Genomic DNA, 22,301 nt, shown 5'->3' with positions numbered 1-22,301 from the left:
AGCTAAGAATCTGTGGGCCAAAATCATCAACCTCCAGCCACATCGAGCACAGCCAGAGGGAAGATGAGTGCCCATGAGCTGGCAATTCTGAGGCAAGATCCCTCACTAGATCCTAACATACAGACCAATTCACTGAGTCACACTCTAGAGATCTCAAAACCTTGATGCTCACTTTTAGTACAAGATCAAGATAAAAAGTGATGGAAAAAGAAACATTTCATTGGAAACATCAAGTTCGCTGTCAGATTTCTGAAAAAAAAAATTATTACTTCTGTTCCAAATAAAGTTTTCCAACATTACTGAAAGCAGCATAACTATTTATCTGGTGAAAGTACTCCGCTGTTTCACACACAAGAAAGCATCCACCTGAAAAAAAAAAAGTGGCCACATGACACCCAAGCTCTGAGTGTAGCCAGGTCTCTCCCCCTAAAGAACATCTCGTGCTGGTGCCCTCTGACCACAGGATTCATGTACCTTATTAGGCACTTCAGAGATGACAGCAATGCTGCTGAGGAAACACATCCAGGAACACAGCCCAGAGCAGAGAACCAGACATCCAAGCTACATTTGCACATGACACAGGAGCAGTTCAATTAGATACAGCTCAATACTGAATAAGGCCAAAGTGAGGGCCCTGCTTTGACAAGCAGAAAAATGCCCTGTGCTGTTCCAAATTTAGTATCTTGTTTGGGTTTTTTCCCCCAAGACAAAAGAGGTGCTAAAACACCATTTTGGAGAAATTCTGGTTGCATCAAAAATTCCAGAAGTAAAATGACTGAGCAGCTATAACATATTCTTTTTTCAAGTTGATGGATTATACAGACATTAATAGAAGCGAATCTCTGACTTTCCTACAACTAGATGCACTTGGTTTTACTTGACTGAAAACAGAAGTGCTTAAACAATTGGTATATGGGTAATAAACTACATTTTTATAAGCCACATTTATGAGAGGAATACTCTTTGATATGCAATAAATGAAGAATAGGTTACAGTATCTTGACCTTTAGAAGGGAAAGTTAACTGCAGAAGATTTAGCATCATCAGCATCTAGAGGATTTCAGATAAAAAGGACCTGTGCATACACATAAGTAAATAAAAGATATGTCCACCATTAACTCCATGCCACACAACTGCTTTCAACTTTTATATGGATAAAACAACCATACTTCATTTTAGTACAAGTCAAGCAAAGTAGAACATCCTGAACAGAGCAGGAAATGAAGTTTTAGTCACTGCACAAAATAAATCAACAAAAATGTAATGCCTGTTGATGACAATGAAACCACTAGCATATGCACTCAGGACTCTGATCTATTCTGTCCACCAGATGCTCTCTCTTTGTGAAAGGCTGGTAAAAAGAACTAGAGAGTTCATTGTGGCTTAAGCAGATTTTTTTCATGCTGTTACGTATTTTTCTAAAGTTTTACTGCAAAATCTTAATGTTCTTAAGGATCATAAGCAAGTATCAACGATGAACAACTTATAACCCACAGGCCATATGCGGTATGGCAGGACAATTCATCTAGCTTGTTCCCTTTGGCCGCTCTCCTGAGAACCTCAGCTGCACACCAGATGACTCCAGTGAAGCAGGCACTCTGCTCCCCACAACCATTTTATCTAGGGGGCTTGCAGCCTCTCCCCCATCATATAATAAGCCCATCTTTAAATGCATGCTGGGAAAAGGGTTGAAGAACTTCCAAGAAAGATGTCCACTTCCCACTGCCAGAACAATGCATTTATCCCACAACATCATCACTGTCCACATCTGAGGAACATATGGGCAGACCATCAAGAACAGGCTGAATGAGTCTGTAGCAGTATGTAGTCAGCAGCACACTCCTGTCTGCCCTCTTTCTCAGGTCTTCTCAGGCCCTGCTGGGTAAAAACTGCAGGGTAGAAAGCTTAAACACCTGGAATCCAGTAGAGATACAGGAAGGCAGAGACTTCCAGAAGGCACAGAACTACACAACACAATCCAGATGATACTCACCTACAGAAAGTGTTCCAGAAGCTGTGAAATATGACACTCTCCTACCACTAGCAATAAAAAACAAACCTGAGAGCAGCCCACCCACCCAAGGACTGAAACACTGCTGTGCTCCCATAGCTGACAGAAAAGCAACACTGATTGCATTGATCAGGAGGCCTCTCACCTCCTGGAACTGCGTGGAAAACCACTGGGGTTCTTTGAAAAGCAGTCCCACATTACCAGCACACTTCTAGAATACCAGGAACCAATGACTTTCGAGTTGAATTCTAAGTAATCACCTATTACTGCTGCTGCTAATTAATTTCTGGAAACCCTAAACTAATTTGAAATATTGAATAATGCCGAGAGGTTAACAGGCCTAACAGGCTTTGATAGCTAATGAAACTAAGAGAGATTTTCAGCTTTAACTGAAAATACTTGCAAATTGAATGGAACTTACATCCTTTACGTGAAAAAATCTTTCAGAAGAATGATTCACACATATAAAATAAAAAAGGAAAAGCAGTTTTGCATTGTCCATTCTCCAATTGGGTGCAAAACATAAGGACTTTAACTGAAAATTAAGGATGACCTCATAGCATTCTGAGCTCTGTGGACCTTTGCATGTGTAAAGGAAGCCAAGTAGATCTCTTGAAGCCAAGGTGAGGGCCTCAGAACATGCTTTCTTAGCCAAGTCAGTGGCAGAACCACTAAAACACGCCAGAGGAGAGGGAAGAAAAAAACAATCATATTTCTCAATAGAGGAATCAAGTTTGTTCAGTCTTCTCCAGAGGCACAGAAATAAATATTTACATTTGAAGTTCAGGCTTTTATAACAGTTGGATGGTCCAGCATATTGCCTGTAACACAGTACAATTTCCCTCAGGTTCTATGGCCTGTAAAGAGGCAATGACAATGATTTTTCCTTAGAACAGAAAGCACACATTTAAACCTGAACATTTACCCATTCTTTTGGAAGACATGAAGTTCACCGGGACTGAATTTATTTTTAGCCATAAGTGTTCAAAATAAAACACAATCTACATCAGTTGCACATCAAAATTATTTAGCAGGAATCACTCTTCAAGTGCAACTATCTCAAACTAAGTCACAAGCAATAGGTGAGTAAAGGGAATTCTTTAGAATTAGATATAGCTTAAGCTGTATCTAAGAATTTATAATTCATTATAAGCTTTTAGAGAAAATACTACTCCTTCCAAAAAGAATAAGCTATAATTCCAGAGTATGCTTTGTGCTGAAAGAATTAAAAGTATTTTGTCTTTTGGAATTCTAAGATCTTTTACCAAAGGTGAATAAATTGCAGGATTTTTCCACTACAAAATCTGTAATCATGCCCATTCTCAAATAGTAGGTTCTGCTGTAATGAGGAGCTAAAACACATTCCAACAAATTTATCTATGCTTTAATCTATCAACAAATGAGGAAAAACTACTTCCTCTCCAAGGAAATATTTTTTTTAATGCATTACCTCACTTCATTCCCCATTAAATCACACAAATCCAAACTCTTCACCCAACTACATGAAACAAAGCTGGACTGTAGGGTCCTGATTTGATGTCAACTGGATTGGGATAAATCTGGAATTACTCCAAAGTAAATCAACTGAAGTAATCCAGACCTATACCGGGAAAGTGGAATCAGAATATGATCCTAAACTTCTAGGAATTATGCCAAAGATGATATATAAACCCTTTTTCCCTGTACCTGGGAACAAAGACACTGACTATTGGCATTACATTTCCTTGCTGTAAGTAGGTCAAAGAAAAAATTGAGTAAAGATCAGTAAATGGGCAGGGATTACGCTTAATCTTTCTACTTTATACAACTGTATCTACACATCAGAACAGGTCCTCTATACTTTAAAAAGACAAATACACCATTCACATGTTACTACTTTTATTTGTCTTAGTAAACCTATTTTCTGGAACAAACATCAGAAATGCTGTGGTATCTGAGCTCCAGCTCTTACACTGTAGAAATCACTGTGAGTCTATGATCCTTTGCAAATGGGTTCCTTTCCAAAATTCAGGAGTACATACCATGAGATCACTCCCAAACACTAATTTACTGAATTAACCACAGCAAAGAAGAAACCAAATAACCCTTTCTACCTGGTGCACCACCATGAACAGTGAAGACATCCTGTGGCAACCTTGTTCTCAAAGCAGCTGGTGTAGGTTTAAACCCTGAACTGCCTAACAGCAAATGCAAATTCAGACTCATCAGTGATATCCCAGCTTCTGCTCTCCAAATGCTTGGTACACACCAGAGGGAAGTGAAGGAACTGTGGCAGGGAGGAATAGATCTGCTGGCTGGCTAGCACAGACCCATTCAGTTCATTTTCTGTCCAGGACCATCCTACAGTACAGTTTCTCAAATAGATGAACTCTTGTATCACCCTCCTCTCTGTCTCCATGGATAGTCTCCCAACACATACTCTTACAAATCAAACACTTGTAATTATCCTGAAAATTCTAAGTGTTGGAATTTAGTGTACTCACATATTTCAAAAATCATTATGTATTAACACAGAAGTGTCTGGCAAGACAATGTGCTATTTTCCCTGCTAATTTTGATGTGACAATAAAAGCATGACATGCAAAGCTGAAGAATTATCTTCAAGGGAAACTGTGTCAGGAATGAATATCCAGAAGACCTGAACAGCCAACAGCCCTGTCACCTTTTGGAGGTACCAAAAGGAGACGTTTGACAAAGTCTTCTTGAGCACTCTAAGGAGATTTTAGAAAATTCCTGTACATAGACACATAAACCCTCTTTATACTCATATCCCAGAGACAAGAATTACTTTAACACAGGTAAACTGAAATATATAAGCATATGCAAATCAGTAGCATTAGTTACATTAGTTAGTGATATTAGTAGGTTTTTTAACCCACTAACCTGTTGACTATTTGGGATTTTTTCCAGAAATATAGCATATTAAGCCACACTAAAAGCAATTCTATTGCATTCGCATTCAAATCCACAACTTTGAGACCCACAATATACTCCACAGTTCTAAAATAAGTTAAATTGGTCAATGCTGCATTAACTCTATTATCTACATTATGCCATCCATTTCTCTAGTATAATGTTGCTTTGTTGTATATAATTCCTTCAACTCCCTAGCAGCACAGCCACTCTACCAAAAAATTACTGGATACTATCATAGCTGGTACAGAACAAAACCATAATTTACATTTCAACAATGCACTTTCTAACTGGTGCTTTGCCAGGAGTTCAACCTGACATTCAGCTTCCAAGTTCACTGTGCAGTCTAGAAAGCTCTTATGTATCATCTCCTCTCTCCACACAGCTTATTCAGGTGTTTTGCTTTATAAACAAATGTAACATTCACATTCTTCAACTTTCCAGAATATAGCTGTACTATGTAAATAAAATAGTCTGGGGTCTGCAGCTTTCTAGTGACCACAGACCATGTGATGATGGTCCATTAAAGAACTCCAGAAAAAAATAAAGGTTTTGTTTGAGGGAAGCAAGTTAAATATATACTGACTACCATTCAGCTGGGTATGTGACAGCGCCTGCCCACAAAGCAATCAGAAAATGGCTCTTGCCTGCTCTCACTGCCCTATAACTGGATTAACATGAAATTATAAACAATGCAAAACAACTGTTTACCTATGTACTGAGTGCAATCCATGTCTTCTGTCCTGTTCCTTCTTACCATCAAGCAATAATGAAATGAAGTCAGAAGGTAAGTCATCTTTAATAGGCATAAATACAAATGCACATATATATATATATATACATATATATATATACACCCACACAAATGTGTGCCCCAGAAGGAGCTCCTACAGCAGTGCAGTACAACAGGTAAGTGGGGCTGCTGCTTCCTCACATGTTAAGTAACATCACAATCCCCCAAGCAAAGGAATCTAGAACTACTAAGTAGAAAATAAGGAACTACAGTTTTAAACAAGTAAAAGGAAGAACATGGGCTTCCTCTGAGACACTCTTCTCCTCCACATGGGCAACACTACTGAAATTGTCAACATTTGAACTACCTCACAAGCAAAGTGGGAATTGTACAGATTTTAAGTGTCAAAAGGTGTAAGAGGCAGCTCACTGGAGTGAAACTGTACTGCAGGCTACAAGTCATACAGGGATGAGCACAGAAACAAGATGCCTCATGCTGAGAAGAGATGTACCTGCTTTAGGTTAAAACAAATCATACTTATTTTTTTTAACACAGGCATTTGGCAGAGGTTTATTAGTTTTCATGTGCATGAATAATGAGAAGTGTGCATATCTGGGGGTCAAACACTTGGCTTGCATAATTTGATCTCCAATTTTTCTTTTCTTTTTTTAATGGAATACGACTTACCACTGGCAAGTTACAGTCAAATTCCAGAATTAGAGTTATAGAATGCTACGGAAGCAAAAATAAAGGTGGGGGAAGGGAGACAAAGACAAACAGAACAGGATAAGAAAAAAAAAAGGGGGAATTATAAAAAATAAAGTAGTGAGAACCACAGATTAATTTAAGAGTGTCTGCCCAAAAGAATAAGACTTTTTAAAAGTACAAATCCAAAACACGTCACATAAAGCACTGATTTCTGTTGAAATACAACTTGATCCAGAAAACAGCAAGCCCCATATCCATACCTACTTTAGAACAAACCCATGCATTAATTCTGTTGTAGTAATCTGCTCTGAAAATATTTTCTTCAAAGCATAGGAGAAAATAATAGTGTATTAAACTACTAGGTCTGAAATATTATGACCATTCAATAAATTCAGCCCTATGCAGGATTCCCAAAAAAAACCACATACATGGAAAACTATTCCAACACATCTAAAATTAGGATTACTTTTTTTCCAAAATATGGCATCCTAAAAAGGTTCCACCAAAATAAGTGAGACATTTCTCAGCTAGTCAGGTGTTCCAAGGCAAACAAGTAGATTTCTTCATGTAAGTGTGCCACCCTCACCTGATTAAACAATCTGTTTAGAATTACCTGTGAATATATGGAAGCTTAAAGCATCACCAGCACTACCTTCCTGTCTTGGGGTGACTTCACATCCATCAAATTTCTTTAATCTCTTCTCACCTAACCCATTCATCCATTTAGGAGCCTCAGCATTCCTTCACATACTACACCCATTATCCTTTCCTCTTGCTACTTGAGAAAGACAGAATTCCAACTGATGTTCCAAACAAGACCAACAAACTTCAAAAGTCATGCTCCAAACAAGTGTCGTGTACAAAGCTAACAACACCATAAATCTGATACAGGTTATTTAGTGCCTACTTTTGTAAATAACCTTGGGACACTATAGCAAGTCAGAGTGGACTCCAGAATTACAGGATATGCACATTTTGATCTGGTTGCCTCAAACTTTACCAGCTGAAGGAAGAAAATTGAAGCTTCAGTCTCTGAAGCTTATAGAAAGGTCATAAATTGAGGTACAGCACCAGTACCACACAAGCATTTAAAAAAGACATCAGACCCCTAACCCGGGGCATTGATTTGGCAGTTACAGGAAAATTCATATACACTGTGTATAAAATATTGAGACATTAATCTATATAATCCACATTTACACATAAGTAAATATATTTCTGTCCTTCTTGAATTTAAAGGACAATTAAACTGGTTTTTTTGGAGGGCAGTAAGTTGTTTAAAACTTAAAAAGTGTTATTTCTTTTTTGGCAAGGGCATGTTTCCTTACACACAACTGACATTTTAAAAAAGGCAAAGAGCCAGTCTAAGCCAATATACCCAAATAATAATAAAAAAACCCAAACAATTCTTAATTCTAAATACCTAAATTTTAGAAAAGCAAGACGTGAACTTGAGATAGATAACAAGATGCCTAGTCCATATGCCTAAGACAAACCAACTTTATGAGTATACAAAACAACTGAAGGACTATGAATTATGACAAGGCAGCTAGGAAACCTGCAGCTTTATTTATCATGAGGGCTGTCTTTCAATCATTTTTTGCAAACCAAAGAAAATCATCAGTGTAGAAAGAGATAGTTCAGGCAAGTTCATGAAGAACTGCAGCCCATGGGGAGGACTCACATTGGAGAGGTTTGTACAAGACTGTCCCTGCACAGGATCAGTTTCAGGGACCCCTCTCTGGGGACGGGGAGAAGTTCTTCCACTAAGGACCAAGTGGCAGCAATGTGATAAACTGACCACAGCCCCATTCACTGCCCTGTGTGCCACTGGCAAGAGGAGGAAGAGGATCAGGAATAGAGTAAATCCAGGGGGAGGACTCACATTGGAGAGGTTTGTGCAGGACTGTCCCTGCACAGGATCAGTTTCAGGGACCCCTCTCTGGGGATGGGGAGAAGTCCTTCCACTAAGGACCAAGTGGCAGCAATGTGATAAACTAACCACAGCCCCATTCACTGCTCTGTGTACCACTGGCAAGAGGAGGAAGAGGGTCAGGAATAGAGTAAATCCAAGACAGATGGGAGTGGTGGGGCAAGGTATTTTTAAGATTTGAGTTTACTTGTCATTATCTTATCCTGATATGATTGGTAAAACTGCTGCTACAGAACTGAAGGGAAAACCATAACTACACACAGCTCCTGGCAGCTTCCTTAAGTTGCAACACCACAGGGCCATATCCTCACCTGGCTGTCTCTGCACAACATGCAAAGTGCATTCATCTGAATAAAAAAGGCCATTGAAAAACACTGATGTTATACAGTCTTAATACCTACTGACCAACCCAATTTTAGAATCATAGAATAATTTAGGTTGGAAAGGGTCTTTAAGATCAAGACTGTTAACTGTTTTGACAACATCAAAAGATTTTCTTGACAAGAACTGCATTCAAAATGGGAGCTCTTTGCAAGAATACAGTCCCAACTATATTTAGGACTGCTCTTTCTGTCCTTGAACCTGCTATCACAGTAAATATGCCTGACACTGGGCACTCTTACATCCCCTCTCTTGCTTGGTCACCCACTGTTTGGCTGCTCACAAAAGCATCTTCCCAGTCAGTTCCTTCTCACATCAAGTCACATGTGTTCTCAAGATACTGGGACAGCTTACTATGCCTCGTCCCTGTGGGTGTTCTCAGGAGTTAGGTACAGCACAGCTGTTGAAGATGTCATCCAGGGTTGCACAAGCCAGAAAGCAGAAGTGCTTACAAGTCTTGTTCTTTACCAGAAACATCTAAAAGTAAGGCTAACACCTAAAAGCAAGGTTCATTGCCCCAGATTAAGCAGTAGGATTAGGTCAGAGGTGCCACACTGTCTTCGCCTGTAGGCAGCACATCAACCCTGAAAGATGTCCTAGGAGCCAGGAAGAAGCACAGAAGGAATCAAGCAGGATCTCTCATACCCTTCACAGTGATTAGTTTCAGACATGTGAAATCACCATTACTTAGCCCTGAAAAGGACTCAAACAGAAATATACTGGCAAATCCCCATGAAAACTGTCCAAAATTAGGAAGATATTAATAGGCATTCAGGTAAACAAGACAGGTATTCAGACTGAGGCAACACAAGGGCAGTGGCAGGACTCCTATAGGTAGAGTATTAAGAAATACGCCTGCAGCAGTGTTTGAACAAATTCACAAAGGCAATTTTTTCTTACATAAGCATAATTATTGCAATCGCAAGCATCAGATGCTTTGCTTTCAAAGTCTATTAAAGTGGTTAGCAGGAACAAAAATAGGTAAATTACATGGTCACTCTTGCATGCCCAGCATGCAAGAGTATGACTATTTATCCAGCTTTAAGCAAAGCTGCTCATCTCCTTCTCAGCCTCTCATCTGAAATCACTGGAGAAAGATAAAGTCTCTGAACCAAATGCTGCAAAGCATTTTTTAGCCTCCCTTTACTACTTCTTCTATTGAAAGAGTAAGTTTATTGTTTTTCCAAGACATTTGTGACATTTATCCCTTAAAAGGATAGTATCTTTGAAAGAGAACCTCCTACCTAAAACACTTTTTTTCACATAGAGCAATTTATAGAAAACATAAGAAGCCTTCAGACAAGAGCTCTTGACAGAAAATGCACAAAACCCAAGGAAAGACTCTGCCAAACCTTCCTGAACCTTTGGAAAACACTAAATTACAGTCTGATTTGCACAAAGCAATTTGTTTTAATTCAAAATATTATGGAAAATTTTTCTTTTTACTCATATATATACACTAATTTGTATGCATGCACACAGAAACAAAATCCTCCTTTTTCTGATATTACTCTATTAAAATAAGAGCATCCTGAACTGGCTGCTTAATTAGAATTTCATATTCATCCTTAACTTGATATGATTCAAAACTAGCTGATAACATAGTTTGCTTCCTATAGAGCAATTCTCTATATAATCTTTGCCTTAAATTTTGCTAAAGTTCAGTATCAGATTTACTGGACTAAATATACTACTATGAAATTTAGTACTAAATTAAATTTATTTAAAAAATAAAGACCTTGAGCTTCCCCATGATCAAATAAAAAGCATAAAGGTGAGCCACTAAAGACTGCTAGTTAAGTCTTCTGACTTCAAGTCTTACCACATTTCTGCTGTCACACAGCACCAGACTTATAGACTCAAACAGAAAAAAACAGCACTGCTTGTCCATACAGCCACATTCCACAGAACTACTACAACCAGTAAGAGCACTGCTTCAGATCTGGAACTAGCTCTACCACCTAAGCAAAGACTTCATATAACTATACCCTCATCAAACACAAGCCTTCTGTCTTTCCCTTCAAAGTCCTTCATAATCTGTCAACGCGCCTTATCTCCCATCTCAGTCATTTCCTGGTCAAGACCAATTTCTGCTTCCAGCATTCTTTGGTGGCAGTCTCTACCAGCAGTCAGGTAAGAATGTGTCTGGTATTCTGACAGTCATGCTTGTGGGCTGTTCTCCACTGCCTCCACAAAGTTATCCTGTTCCTTAACAAATTTCTTGGTAATGCCTCATGAAAGGAGCAGTGCTCAGTTGTCGGTATGCTGATCCAAACTGCTTGGTTTCCCTGTGTGCCTCTAAGTGCTTCAACCTAACAGACTTCCCCACTTCCATAATTAATTATTCTTGGAGTATAGGGAGCCTTCATACACATGACCATATTTCTGGTGCATTGTATTCTTAAGGCAAGGGCTCAAATGTGAAGCAGTAATACAAGTAACACATTTCTCCTTGATCTCCTAATTTGCATCAGTACCAAGACAAACAACCACAGAATTCAAGGTGGAACATGAAGAATAATCTTGTGGTTAGTTATAAAGGGAGGAAGGTGAAGAAAATAGACACAAGCTTACAGGCTTGTCCTTCCCAATTTGCACTACCTGAATTTTAAAGCCTCTGGTTTGAGCATGGAGATATCTTAGCACTGAGAGGGAAAGAATAAGTAGCAAACAATTTCAAATATATTGAAAAAAAAAGTGTAGAAGAGAAAGAGTTAGAGAGGTTAAGAGAAAGAACAATCCAACAGGACAAAGGGAGAAAACCTCTCATAGAAAAAGCAGCAATCAATACAGATTTTCAAAAGTGGTTTCAATTCTATATGAAGTCCAGAGATTTAATATATAGAGATAGGTAATGAGAAGAACATAAAATACTGGAACTTCAACCACTTTCTAAAACAAAATATAGCACTCACGGAGAACAGAGTCAGGAAAGTCAATTACTATAACTTAAATACAGGTCAAGCAAACTTCAGAATCCCATTGAAGTGTTTAAGAACAGATTTTAACATCATACCAACATATTTGAGAACATTATAAATGCTCATACTTAAAACTCAATGCTGCAGAAGATTAGATCAAGAGAGAAAAAAAAAAGCACTAAGCATAGTTGCATTAGGCTGACAGACATCAAAAAGCAATGTGAAACACCTCACAGCCAAATTCTATTTCAAGTACTGACACTGACCAAAGTTATAACCAAAAGTGCACAAACAAAGCATGTTCAATAGAACAGCCCTTTACTCACTGCCAAGCTGATGCACTTCAGTTTCATTTTCTTGTAAAGTATCCACAGTGGATACTGTAGATAAACACCTGGGCTTTAGAAGTAGTAGTGCCAGATGTAGAAAAGGAGAAAAAGGAAACAAAGCACAAAAGAAAAGGGGGAAAAGCGAAGACCTTCAAAATGTAAATACCACTAATTCTACAGAATTCTGGATTTTGTACATCATTAAGTGAACTTACCACTTATACAACAGTTCTGCTTAGAAAAAAATTTTTTGCATACAACTAGAAGGTGAGCCATTACTGTCTAATTCAAACATAGCTGAGGAGATGCTGCAATAAGCACAAACAACAAAAAACCTAATTAAACTAATACTGAAGCTGAACGAACAATGACACAGCATCACAGTAAAACATATCACAAAAGCACCCCAGAGAACTGATACTCTTCAAAGATGTGAGCAAAACCCTCTGTTCCTTTTTACACAATCTGTAGGATCCACTGGATAATAGCTTCAAACAATGCCATGTATTTTAACCTTCATATATCTTCAAGAGAAACATTGTTTTTCACATTTCTGTGAAATAGTACCTTTCCAAAGAAAACACATCTCACTAAGTTGAGGTCAAGAACTTTATTTTTTACTCAGGTGAAATTATCCCTGTGCTCATTAGAGGTCTCACCTGAGGAAGGAAATACAGGGTCAAGCCAATCAATTTGAGAACTAAACTAAGCTTTCTTGCCAATTATGCTCTTCACTGACATGAAGTTCCTGGCAGAACAGTTCCAACTGGAGCTAAACTCGCTGAAAGTTCATTTCACTACCATTTTCCATAGAAATATTTCATTCATATTTTTTATTCACTGATTACAAAATTTTTTATGACAATTGGTTTTAGCCAAGTACACTGCCATACTTTGAACACTTTCAAATAGTAATTCAAAAAATGAAATTCAACCTGTCAACTTTTTAAACTATATCCTAAGAAAATAGCATAGAAGTGTTTTCATCTACATTCTTGTTCATCAAAGATAATCCTTCTATGGCACAGACTCAAATTTTACTCTCCTGAGCATACATGCCAATGAATAATTTGTTCAAATGTCAGTTGTAATTTTCAAAACTCTTTTCTTGCCTCTGAATCTTAAACATCTGTAACAAATACTTGTTTTGAGAGTGTTTTACATTCATGACACTTGACCTTTTGATGTATGCACCACAAAATTTAAGTTTCAAATACCATGCAAGCAGGAAATCTGATCATTTCAGCAGTAGCCATCTGCAAGGTCCATTATCAAATATTAGTTCTGGGTTGCACAAAGTCATGGGCTACAAATCTTTTTCTGCAACTCATAATTAGTTGCAATTTGCTGCTCCCAAAAACACACATCTCATGGAACATCTGGTCTCAAAAGCCTACCTTACTAACATTGGAGAAGTACTTAATATTTGGCTGGTGGTGTGTATATATGCACATGCACACAGATTAAGTGTAACTACAGAATGCAAACATGTCCTCTGTGGGTGGCTAGGACTAGAGCTTTCTACTCCAGAAAAAAAAAAAACCTCTTAGTTCTGTAACTGTAAAGGGATATATCAAAAAATATCAAACAGGAAAGTGTTTTCCAGTGTTCTTGCTGCCTTGTATCTAGTTATTGATGTTAAATGTTAAGCACCCCACCAAATACTTGAGTTTTTCACAAACTGGAATTTTTGTTTGCACGATCCTTAATATAAATGGAGCTCTGTTGAAATAAAAATGTGAACAAGGCTTTTAAAAAACCAACAAGCAAAACAAACTTGTAAGCCTCTCTGGAATTAAAGCATCATGCGGATTAAAAAAACCCCACAAGTTCAACATAACCAAGTACTTTTTTAGTTAACCAAGTTAGACATCTGACAAAATCTGAGGCATATTTTAGCTCCATTATGTCAGAGGAAACCTTACCTGGGCCTGTGAAAACAGCCTAATGCACAAATTATTCTGAGCAACCAAAAGAAAAAAAATCCCTGAAGAGCCTGACATACAAGAAGTCCTTCCAAGGACACTCAAGCAAGCAATATAATTACTAAAGGCAGAAATTATTTAGACTCCAGGATCTTCAAAGCATTCCTTCAATAACAGCAGCACAACTTTTGAAAAATGTCCAATGCTGATCTGTGCCACATCCAACAACCAGCACTGCTGCTTGGGAAACAGAAGCTGGAAGCACACAGCATTGCTCTTGAAATCCATTTCTTCTTTATCATAAGAAAAATCTGACAGACCACTATTAACTTGCTTTCATACCTGCAAGAACACAGTTACAGCTAATAACGAGTTTAAAAGTAAGCATAAATGAAGATATTAGCTGTGACAAGAAGAAAAACATGAGCCTCTCAGAAAATGAAAGGGATCACAACTTCACATGCCAGATCCTTCGGAAGACTCAAGAAAGTGGCCTACAGAAACTCTGATTCTCATGAACCTCACAATGTTGGAAAAGCATCCGTGACATTTCTTACCTGAGCCCCATCCTTCAACTTCAAGATGCATTCCATTGTATTGATAGTGATGACAACTGGTTCTGATCCCAGTTTCGTCCATGGCACATGAATCCGAAGCTCATGAATATGCCCACTTAAAAAAGTAAACGGCAGTTTCAGCTCCTAACAACAACAAAGAATGCAGAATTAACTACTGAAACATATCAAAATTCCAGACACATTTGTAACTCAAAATAGTTATGCTCTATCACAAGTCAAAAGTTATTTTCCCTCCCTTAATCAGCAGTGTGCCACAAGACTCGGCATTTGCCTTTATAATCACTCGCACCATTATGTCACAATTAGTCTGTTCAAAGGAGACATTTGGGTTACCATGTCCTTGATAATAAAAGATAGCTTAAAGTCACCTCTCCCTCACATGAAGCTACTGCAAAGTGTCTTGCTATTCAAGGTACAAGTAGAAACAAACAGAGTGAAGGTAAATACTTAAACGGATATGCAATCAGTATTACTGTGAAGAGTACAAAATTGGAATTGAATATTGACAATGCTACAGTAAGGCAATTTCCTTTGAAATATTTTAGTGCTTAAGCGTTTTAAGAGCTCAGTCCTCGTAAGACTGGCCCATTGTTGCCCCTTTTGCATCAAACTACTTAGTAAATGCAAAGTTATTAAATTTTTCATTAGCAAAACCAGACTCCTATACAGCAAGGTCTAATGTATATGTCTCACTGGTGTAAAAACTTGTGCAAGTCAGTCAGATCTTCTAACAAATGCCCAGGCACAGATCACAATTCTGCTAGACAGCCTCAGGGAATCAGCTGCTGCTTGCAGCAAATTCAGCAGGAAATAAGGTGCCAAAGTTTATATTTGAAGTACTCAACTAAGCAAACTGGTGTAGAAACAATATAAAATGTACAAAGAGTTGCAATTTCCCAGTAGCTTCAGGTGTTCTGCAAAAAATTAGTTCAACACAACCAACAGAACAGAGCTAGAGAGCGCTCAGGTCAGGCTAGAGAATGGTCCCAGGACTAGCAATCAAGATCTGGGATAAGGAAAACAATTGTTTACTGTAAAATAAAAAAGCAATATTCTATACGTTAGAATTTTAAGTCAGCATTCTCGATACTAAGTATTCTAATGCTCAGGTTTCAGAAATTCTTCATCTTTTCACTTTTCTAAAATCTCGTGTTCTGATATTTTTTACTATCAAGTTTTAATGGAGAAAAAACAATGCATCTTCCCTTCAAATTGCTTATAGCCTGGTATTTTCATCATCATCTTAGATGCTGGGAACTACAAGTGCAGTATATTCTCAGGTTGAGAAATAAGGGAATCTAAGTACCCCAGACACAGGGAAGGAGTTTTGGCCAATCGACAATGACCATGTAGCCCAAATGCCTCTTACACACTGACAGGCTTGGGGCATCAACCTCCTGCAGGAAGCCTGTTCCAGTGTTTGACCAGTCTCTCAGTAAGGAAATGCATCCTGATGTCCAGTCAAAGCCTCCCCTGCTACAGCTCTGAACCTTTCCCACATGTCCTATCCCCAGATATCAGGGGGAAGAGCTCAGCATCTCCCTTTCCATGTCGCCTCCTCAGGAAGCTGTAGACAAATACCAGGGGGAAGAGCTCAGCATCTCCCTCTCCATGTCCCCTCCTCAGAAGCTGTAGTGAGCTGTGAGATCGCCTCCACCCCTTTCACCACCTTTGTTGCCCTCCTCTGGACCCCTTCTCATCCTTTACCCACATTCTTCAGCTGTGGGCCCAGAGCAGCACACAGAGCTCAAGCTGAGGCTGCACCAAGGCTGCACAGCAGGACAGTCCCCTCTGTGACCGGCTGGGGATGCTGAGTTTGATGCACCCAGGAAGGGGTTTGTCCTCTGGGCTGCCAGGGTGCATTGCTGGCTCCTGCTGAGCCTGCTGCTGACCAGCACACACAGGTTCTTAACTGTATTTTGGTAAACTCAGGAACACAACCTATCCTTGCTGTGCAGAACTTCTATATGAAAAAAATCTGGGGATAAGGGCATTTTGCATTTACTATTTGATATATAACATAAAGTCTTAAAGTATGCCTATACAATATCTCTGTGAATATAGCTAATGTAATTTTTTGCCTAAATATATTGAAATAAATACATTTATCAGTGATAAATTAATGAACAATTTATATATAATCAAATCTTAGTGGTATGTTTTAAAAGCCCCCTAAAAAGTTTTATTTTCTTAAGTAGTTATCATCTCCTAGGTTCAGAGTTGAAATAATCACCTGTTACACCTGTGACAGGTTTGCATCTTAAAAGTCCTCAGGATGACTAGAAGCAAGTCTACTATCCTTACCCATACCCACACCATCACAGGAACAACAGAGAAGCAATTTTAGGAAACACTTTCCCCCATTCTACAGCTGATACCTCCTAAACCTTTCTACTGGTACTATGAAGAAGTTTATCCTGTATTCAGGAGCTAAGAGTACTGTATATTCACTGCTGACAAAATCTTCAGAGGAGGAAACTACACAAAATTATAGCTCTATTTTTTTGCAAGTACAGCTTTCAGTTTGTAAATTAGTTTTTGGGCCTTAGTGAGTACTGATTAATGAAGTATAAAAAACCACACCCATCTCATACAACAAAAACTCAACTCCTTCTTCAGTCATGTTTACACAAAGTCACAACTAATTTCAAGTCCCCATTCTAAGAGATGACAGTTTCAGACTTTCTCATTAGAAGTTCAAAGAAAATTCTTGATTTGTTTTTGCAAAGTGTTTTTTCTTCATCCCGTTCACTACTACACTTCAGGATTTTAGCCCAAAGTCTCTCCTAAAAATTCAGCCCTAGGCTCACAAGCAACACAAATAAAATTTTCATCCAGACAGTTTTAGTTAAGACACTTTTTTAGAAAAGCAAATATTGGGCTGTTTTGCTACAGATCTTGCTATATGATTAATTATACAATAACTTAAGCAGTGTCTTTTGTCCCAGAGGTTTGTTTTGTTGGGTTTTTGGGGGTTTTTTTGGGTTTTTTTTTTTGGGGGGGGGAACTGGGGACACACATGAAGTGGGGCACAGAAATAAATTATAAAAAAATATGCAATCTAAAAATACATTACAACATAAGAGACAATGAGATCAAGGCAGCAAACTACCACTGTTAACAATAACAGAAATAAACTCCTCTTCTGAACTTGTAGATATGTAAGTTTTTGTCACTCATAAATACCACAACATCTATTTAGATCCTGGCTTGTCTTTACTTCAAAAGGCATTCTAGAACAGCTGGTTTTCCACTATTTGCTGGATGGATTTAACACATTCTCACTTTTGTCTAGTTAACTGTAAGATATTGAAAGAAACAGAAGTAGGAATTGCTTCAAAATAAAGGTGATAAAAGCAAATGCACAACATATTTAGAAGGTAGTTCCTTTTCAAAAGAAATTTAGATACAAATGTTATCTGTCAGTAAGGAAACCCATTCTCCTGGTTACAGCCAGGGCAATTAGAATAAAGCAGTGCAGAGAACTCTTTATAGTACTATTCAGTAGAAAACACAAATGTGGGCCAAATTAAGTAACTTGCTCATAACACAACATAACAAAGAACATTTTTATTCCTCCCTGTTTCCTATGCAGTCATTCAGTACTACTTGAAATTCTTAATAAATCTTCTATACCCATAACTGATTAAACTTCACATTTTATATAATATATAAAATATATAATCCTTTATATATATTTTTGTAAAGGATTTAATTATACAAATCCTTTACAAAAATATATAGGACTAAAACCAAACTTCTGGGCTTGACCCATATATAACTGACTAATACATAAGATTGCAGACTACATGACCATAATTCCCCTTTGCCCAAAATCTCCTCTTGCTCTAAAACACAAGACTATTCTAAAAGTTTGGGTGATAGACAAGTACTCATTCTCCACATCAGTGTTAACTCAAATACCTTTGCTTCACAGTCAAGGCTGTATTTCACAAGTAACCAGTGGCACATAAAAGACTTAAAATAAGGATATTTCAATGTTCCCATCTATTTTAACTACATTAGAATTTTTCACGTTTCTTTCTATACAAATTCTTTTTAGATCAAGGTATCCTTTGTCTTCAAAAGACTACTTAATCCTTCCCTTCTGCATTTGCAAAACAGCTAAAAACTAATTATGGGAATATACATAGGCAGCAAGAAGAATCATGAAGTATGTCATCTTTTTGGCATCATTTGTATTATAAATCAACAGATATACTACACACAAGCCAGTTAACAAGTTCAGAGGTAGTTCTGTTACCTCTGGTACTCTGGGGACTTGACAAAACTGCTTAAAATGCTTTTCCAAAAAACAATATTTGAAGTATTAGTTTCAAAATTTTATTACAAATTACTTTCTTGAAGTAGTTTTGTACAATGTGCATATTATGTACAGATGTACATTTCCAAAATGTTTTGTATGTTCAGTCTTATAGTAACTGAATCATTCAGGATAGGAAAAAAAATCAAAATTTTATTAGATTTAATCTTCAACTGAAGATAATTATAATAAAATCAACTGGTTATTCAGAGAGTGACATAATTATATACAAAAGCTACACTGTACCTAGAAGATTCAAGCAAAGTACAAACTAGTACTTGACTTCCACAACAGAAGTGGCTTGTACAAAAAAAAGGGGGACAGGGAGAAGGACAGACCCTAAGAGTTATTACAATGATGTTCAGCTTAGTTTAATGAAAGCATAAAACTTACAAAAATATATGTAAAAAACATGCAAAGTATTTTCAGATACTGGAACATTCCCTTCACATTTCGTAAATTTTCTGTCAAGAACTGTATTTCATCTGATCTCAAGAGGTATTGGCTCCAATTTGGTAAAAAAAAAATTAAAATCTTCTATAAGACAAACAGCAGTTTATGCTTTGTTCTTATCTGTCCTTTAGGATTCTGTTGGGTGGCTCAGAACAGCACAACATGACATGGGAACACTAACATCACCTAAAGTGCACGGAGCAGGAAGCACACACAACATCCAATTTGGTAAAAAAAAATTAAAATCTTCTATAAGACAAACAGCAGTTTATGCTTTGTTCTTATCTGTCCTTTAGGATTCTGTTGGGTGGCTCAGAACAGCACAACATGACATGGGAACACTAACATCACTTAAAGTGCACGGAGCAGGAAGCACACACTTGTTCCCAAAACTGTTATAAAGTGCTTCGTCCAGGTAGTTTTTCACCTATGCTAACACTCACAAAAACCATGTATAACTCCACAGGAGACAGCATTCTCTGAAAATGTTTAAGGCTCCAGACAAATACATCCAGGATAGGTGGATTTGTATCCAAGAACCTGAAGCATGGAATTAAAGCTGTGTTCACGTCAGATAAAGAGCAGGGAACCAGGCTGGGGTTCACAACACAGGACAGAACAGAGTTACAAGAGCACAGCAGTTAAGGGAACTAACTTTGGGTATAATGAATCCACCCAGGGAGAGAACCCAATTGAAATTATATACACAATTTTTAGGTATAAAATATTTTTAGACTAAAATGATACATACAATTTTTAGAGACCAGCTTTTCAAGGGAGCTCCTGACAGCAGCAAGGGTTGGATACTTTGCATTACCACACAGTGCTTACTCAAAGAGTTTTGCTGAGCAGAAATAAACAGCATAATAAACAGCATCCTCTCCACAAAAAAAAAAGAGGAAGACACTCTACATACCCACTGGACCCACTCTTGTCTGTGGGTCCAAACAAGTTCCAAAGAATAATTAAGAGCCAAATGAAGGTAACTACACCTTACAAGCACCCAGCCAAATAATAAAAACAATGGGTCTGAGCTAAATTTTGCATCCATCACACATTCATTCACATTCCCATTCAAATGACCATGGGTACACATGGCAGTATTTGGCACAAGTGCCATAACATTATCAGGCTGAGCTGGATATTTAGGAACCCAGCTCATAGGCAGACAAAGATGAAGCAAGGGATCACCTACCAGCAAACTGCAACTACTGGAAAGGGAACACCATCAATGGCAGCAGCAAAATTCTTATAGTGACAGGTAATACAGCATGTTTGATATATCCATCCCAGGTCATCATCTGTTATTAGGACAAACTTTTTCTGCACAGCAGAGCACTGAAACACCTTATCCAGAGAGGAGCTTCTCACAAGACAGAGTTTGAGACCCAGGTGAAGAAAAACACATCATGTCTGACATAATGCTGCCAACAGCCCTGGTCAAAACAGGAGGTTGGACTAGATGACCTCCAGAACTCCTTTCTGATCAACCCTTCTTTGCACATATGCATTTAAAAAAGCTCACAGAAAAACACATCCTACAGAAAATCAGCTGCATGGACAAGTAATTGACTTGTATTGTACTTGTATGTACCCAGTAATAGACTTGAGAGAAAATACAGAGGCTACAAAACACTTGGAGGAAGACAAATAAGGTTCTTTAAAAAGCACAGAAAGCAAAGCAGTATCTCTTGTAAGATTGTCTCTTCTTCCAGAACAGGATCAGAGACTCTTAATTAACCATATGTATTAATTTTTCACATTTTAAAAGGTGTTCCCAACAGACACGCAGTCGCCCCAGCCTATTCCAATGACACATAAATGAGATTTCTCTTTATGTCAAACCTAAGTCTCCCAACTTGCAATTTATTCAGTTGCTTCTGGTCAGATCCAAATAATTCTTGCCCCATCTTGTCTCACCTTATTTTAGTCAACATTAAAAACACATTCCCTTTATACTGCATTCTTCTTTCAAGGGATGTATTTACTAAATTTCCCATTCTTTGCTGCATTTCTCTCAGCTCCTGCACTTGGCTGGACTACATCTGGCCACAGAACTCCAGCTAAGCCCTGCTACTCCATGCACAACAGAAAGCAGCTTTATCAGTCTCACACATTCAAGTTGTCAACTCAGATAAGCATGAAAGGAAACCATTCCTGTGCTAAGGCTTTATCACTGCATATTGACAGCAGGCTCCAAATTCTGTATCTAGTGTTTTACTTGCTCAAGCTTGTTGTTTTAAGGCTAATTTTTACTGGGTCTTTGATTTAATCCACAGAAACAAGATGATCAAATCTACTCCTCAATTACTCAAGTTTAGATAGAACTGGAACTATGAAATCTGAAGTTGTAAAACAAAGCGTTCGGCGCGAGCGCGGGGCGGGGCCAGGCGGTGGCTCTGAGGGCGGGGCGGGTCACGTGCCGCGCGGGGCGGGGCTTCCCCGGCGTGCCCGTGAGGCGGCGGGCGCGCGGCGGAGGGACAGGGATGGGGAACGGGCGGGGGTGGGACGGGCACGGAGGTGATCGAGTCCAGCCTGTGACCGAACAGCGCCATGGCAACTACACCGTGGCACTGAGTGCTACGTGGCGGGGGTGGGACGGGCACGGAGGTGATCGAGTCCAGCCTGTGATCGAACAGCGCCATGGCAACTACACCGCGGCACTGAGTGCTACGTGCAGGCTTTACCTAAACACCCCCAGGGACGATGGCTCCGCCACCTCCCTGGGAGGTCCATTCCAGTGTCTAATTACCCTTCACGTGAAGAAATTTCTCCTAATGTCCAACTTGACCATCCTCTGACACAGCCTGAGTTTCTAGCCTCATGTTCTCTCCATGTTTTCTGAGAGGAGGCGCCAATTCCCATCTGGTTGCAGCTCCTTTCGGGCAGTGATAGCGATAAGGTCATTCCTGAGCCTCCTTTGCTCCATGCTAAACACCCCCGGCTCCCTCAGCTGCTCCTCACTTGTCCTCCAGACCCTTCACCAGCTCCATTCCCTTTCTCTGGACTCTCTCCAGCGCCTCAATGTCCTTCCTGAACTGAGGGGCCCGGGACTGCACGAAGCACTGACACAGTTTCCGCCCAGGGCGGAG

At 38.7% G+C, this 22,301-nt stretch overlaps 1 protein-coding gene across 1 annotated transcript in view; it reads right to left on the bottom strand.

Annotated features, from left to right (window-relative positions):
- Positions 1-14,551, bottom strand: part of VPS13B (vacuolar protein sorting 13 homolog B) — a 423,217-nt gene extending 408,666 nt beyond the window's left edge. Inside the window, exon 1 of the mRNA XM_039705990.1 lies at positions 14,412-14,551. Within this exon, the coding sequence (XP_039561924.1) occupies positions 14,412-14,447 (36 nt within the window). The 5' untranslated portion in view covers positions 14,448-14,551. The remainder of the gene's footprint in view (positions 1-14,411) is intronic.
- Positions 14,552-22,301: the final 7,750 nt, after the last annotated feature.

This window comes from Passer montanus, unplaced genomic scaffold (genome assembly GCF_014805655.1).
Source record: "Passer montanus isolate IOZ18808 unplaced genomic scaffold, ASM1480565v1 scaffold19, whole genome shotgun sequence".
Lineage (NCBI taxonomy): Eukaryota > Metazoa > Chordata > Aves > Passeriformes > Passeridae > Passer > Passer montanus.
Note: the sequence above shows the minus strand (reverse complement) of the source record. Positions and strands in the feature narration are given on the sequence as shown.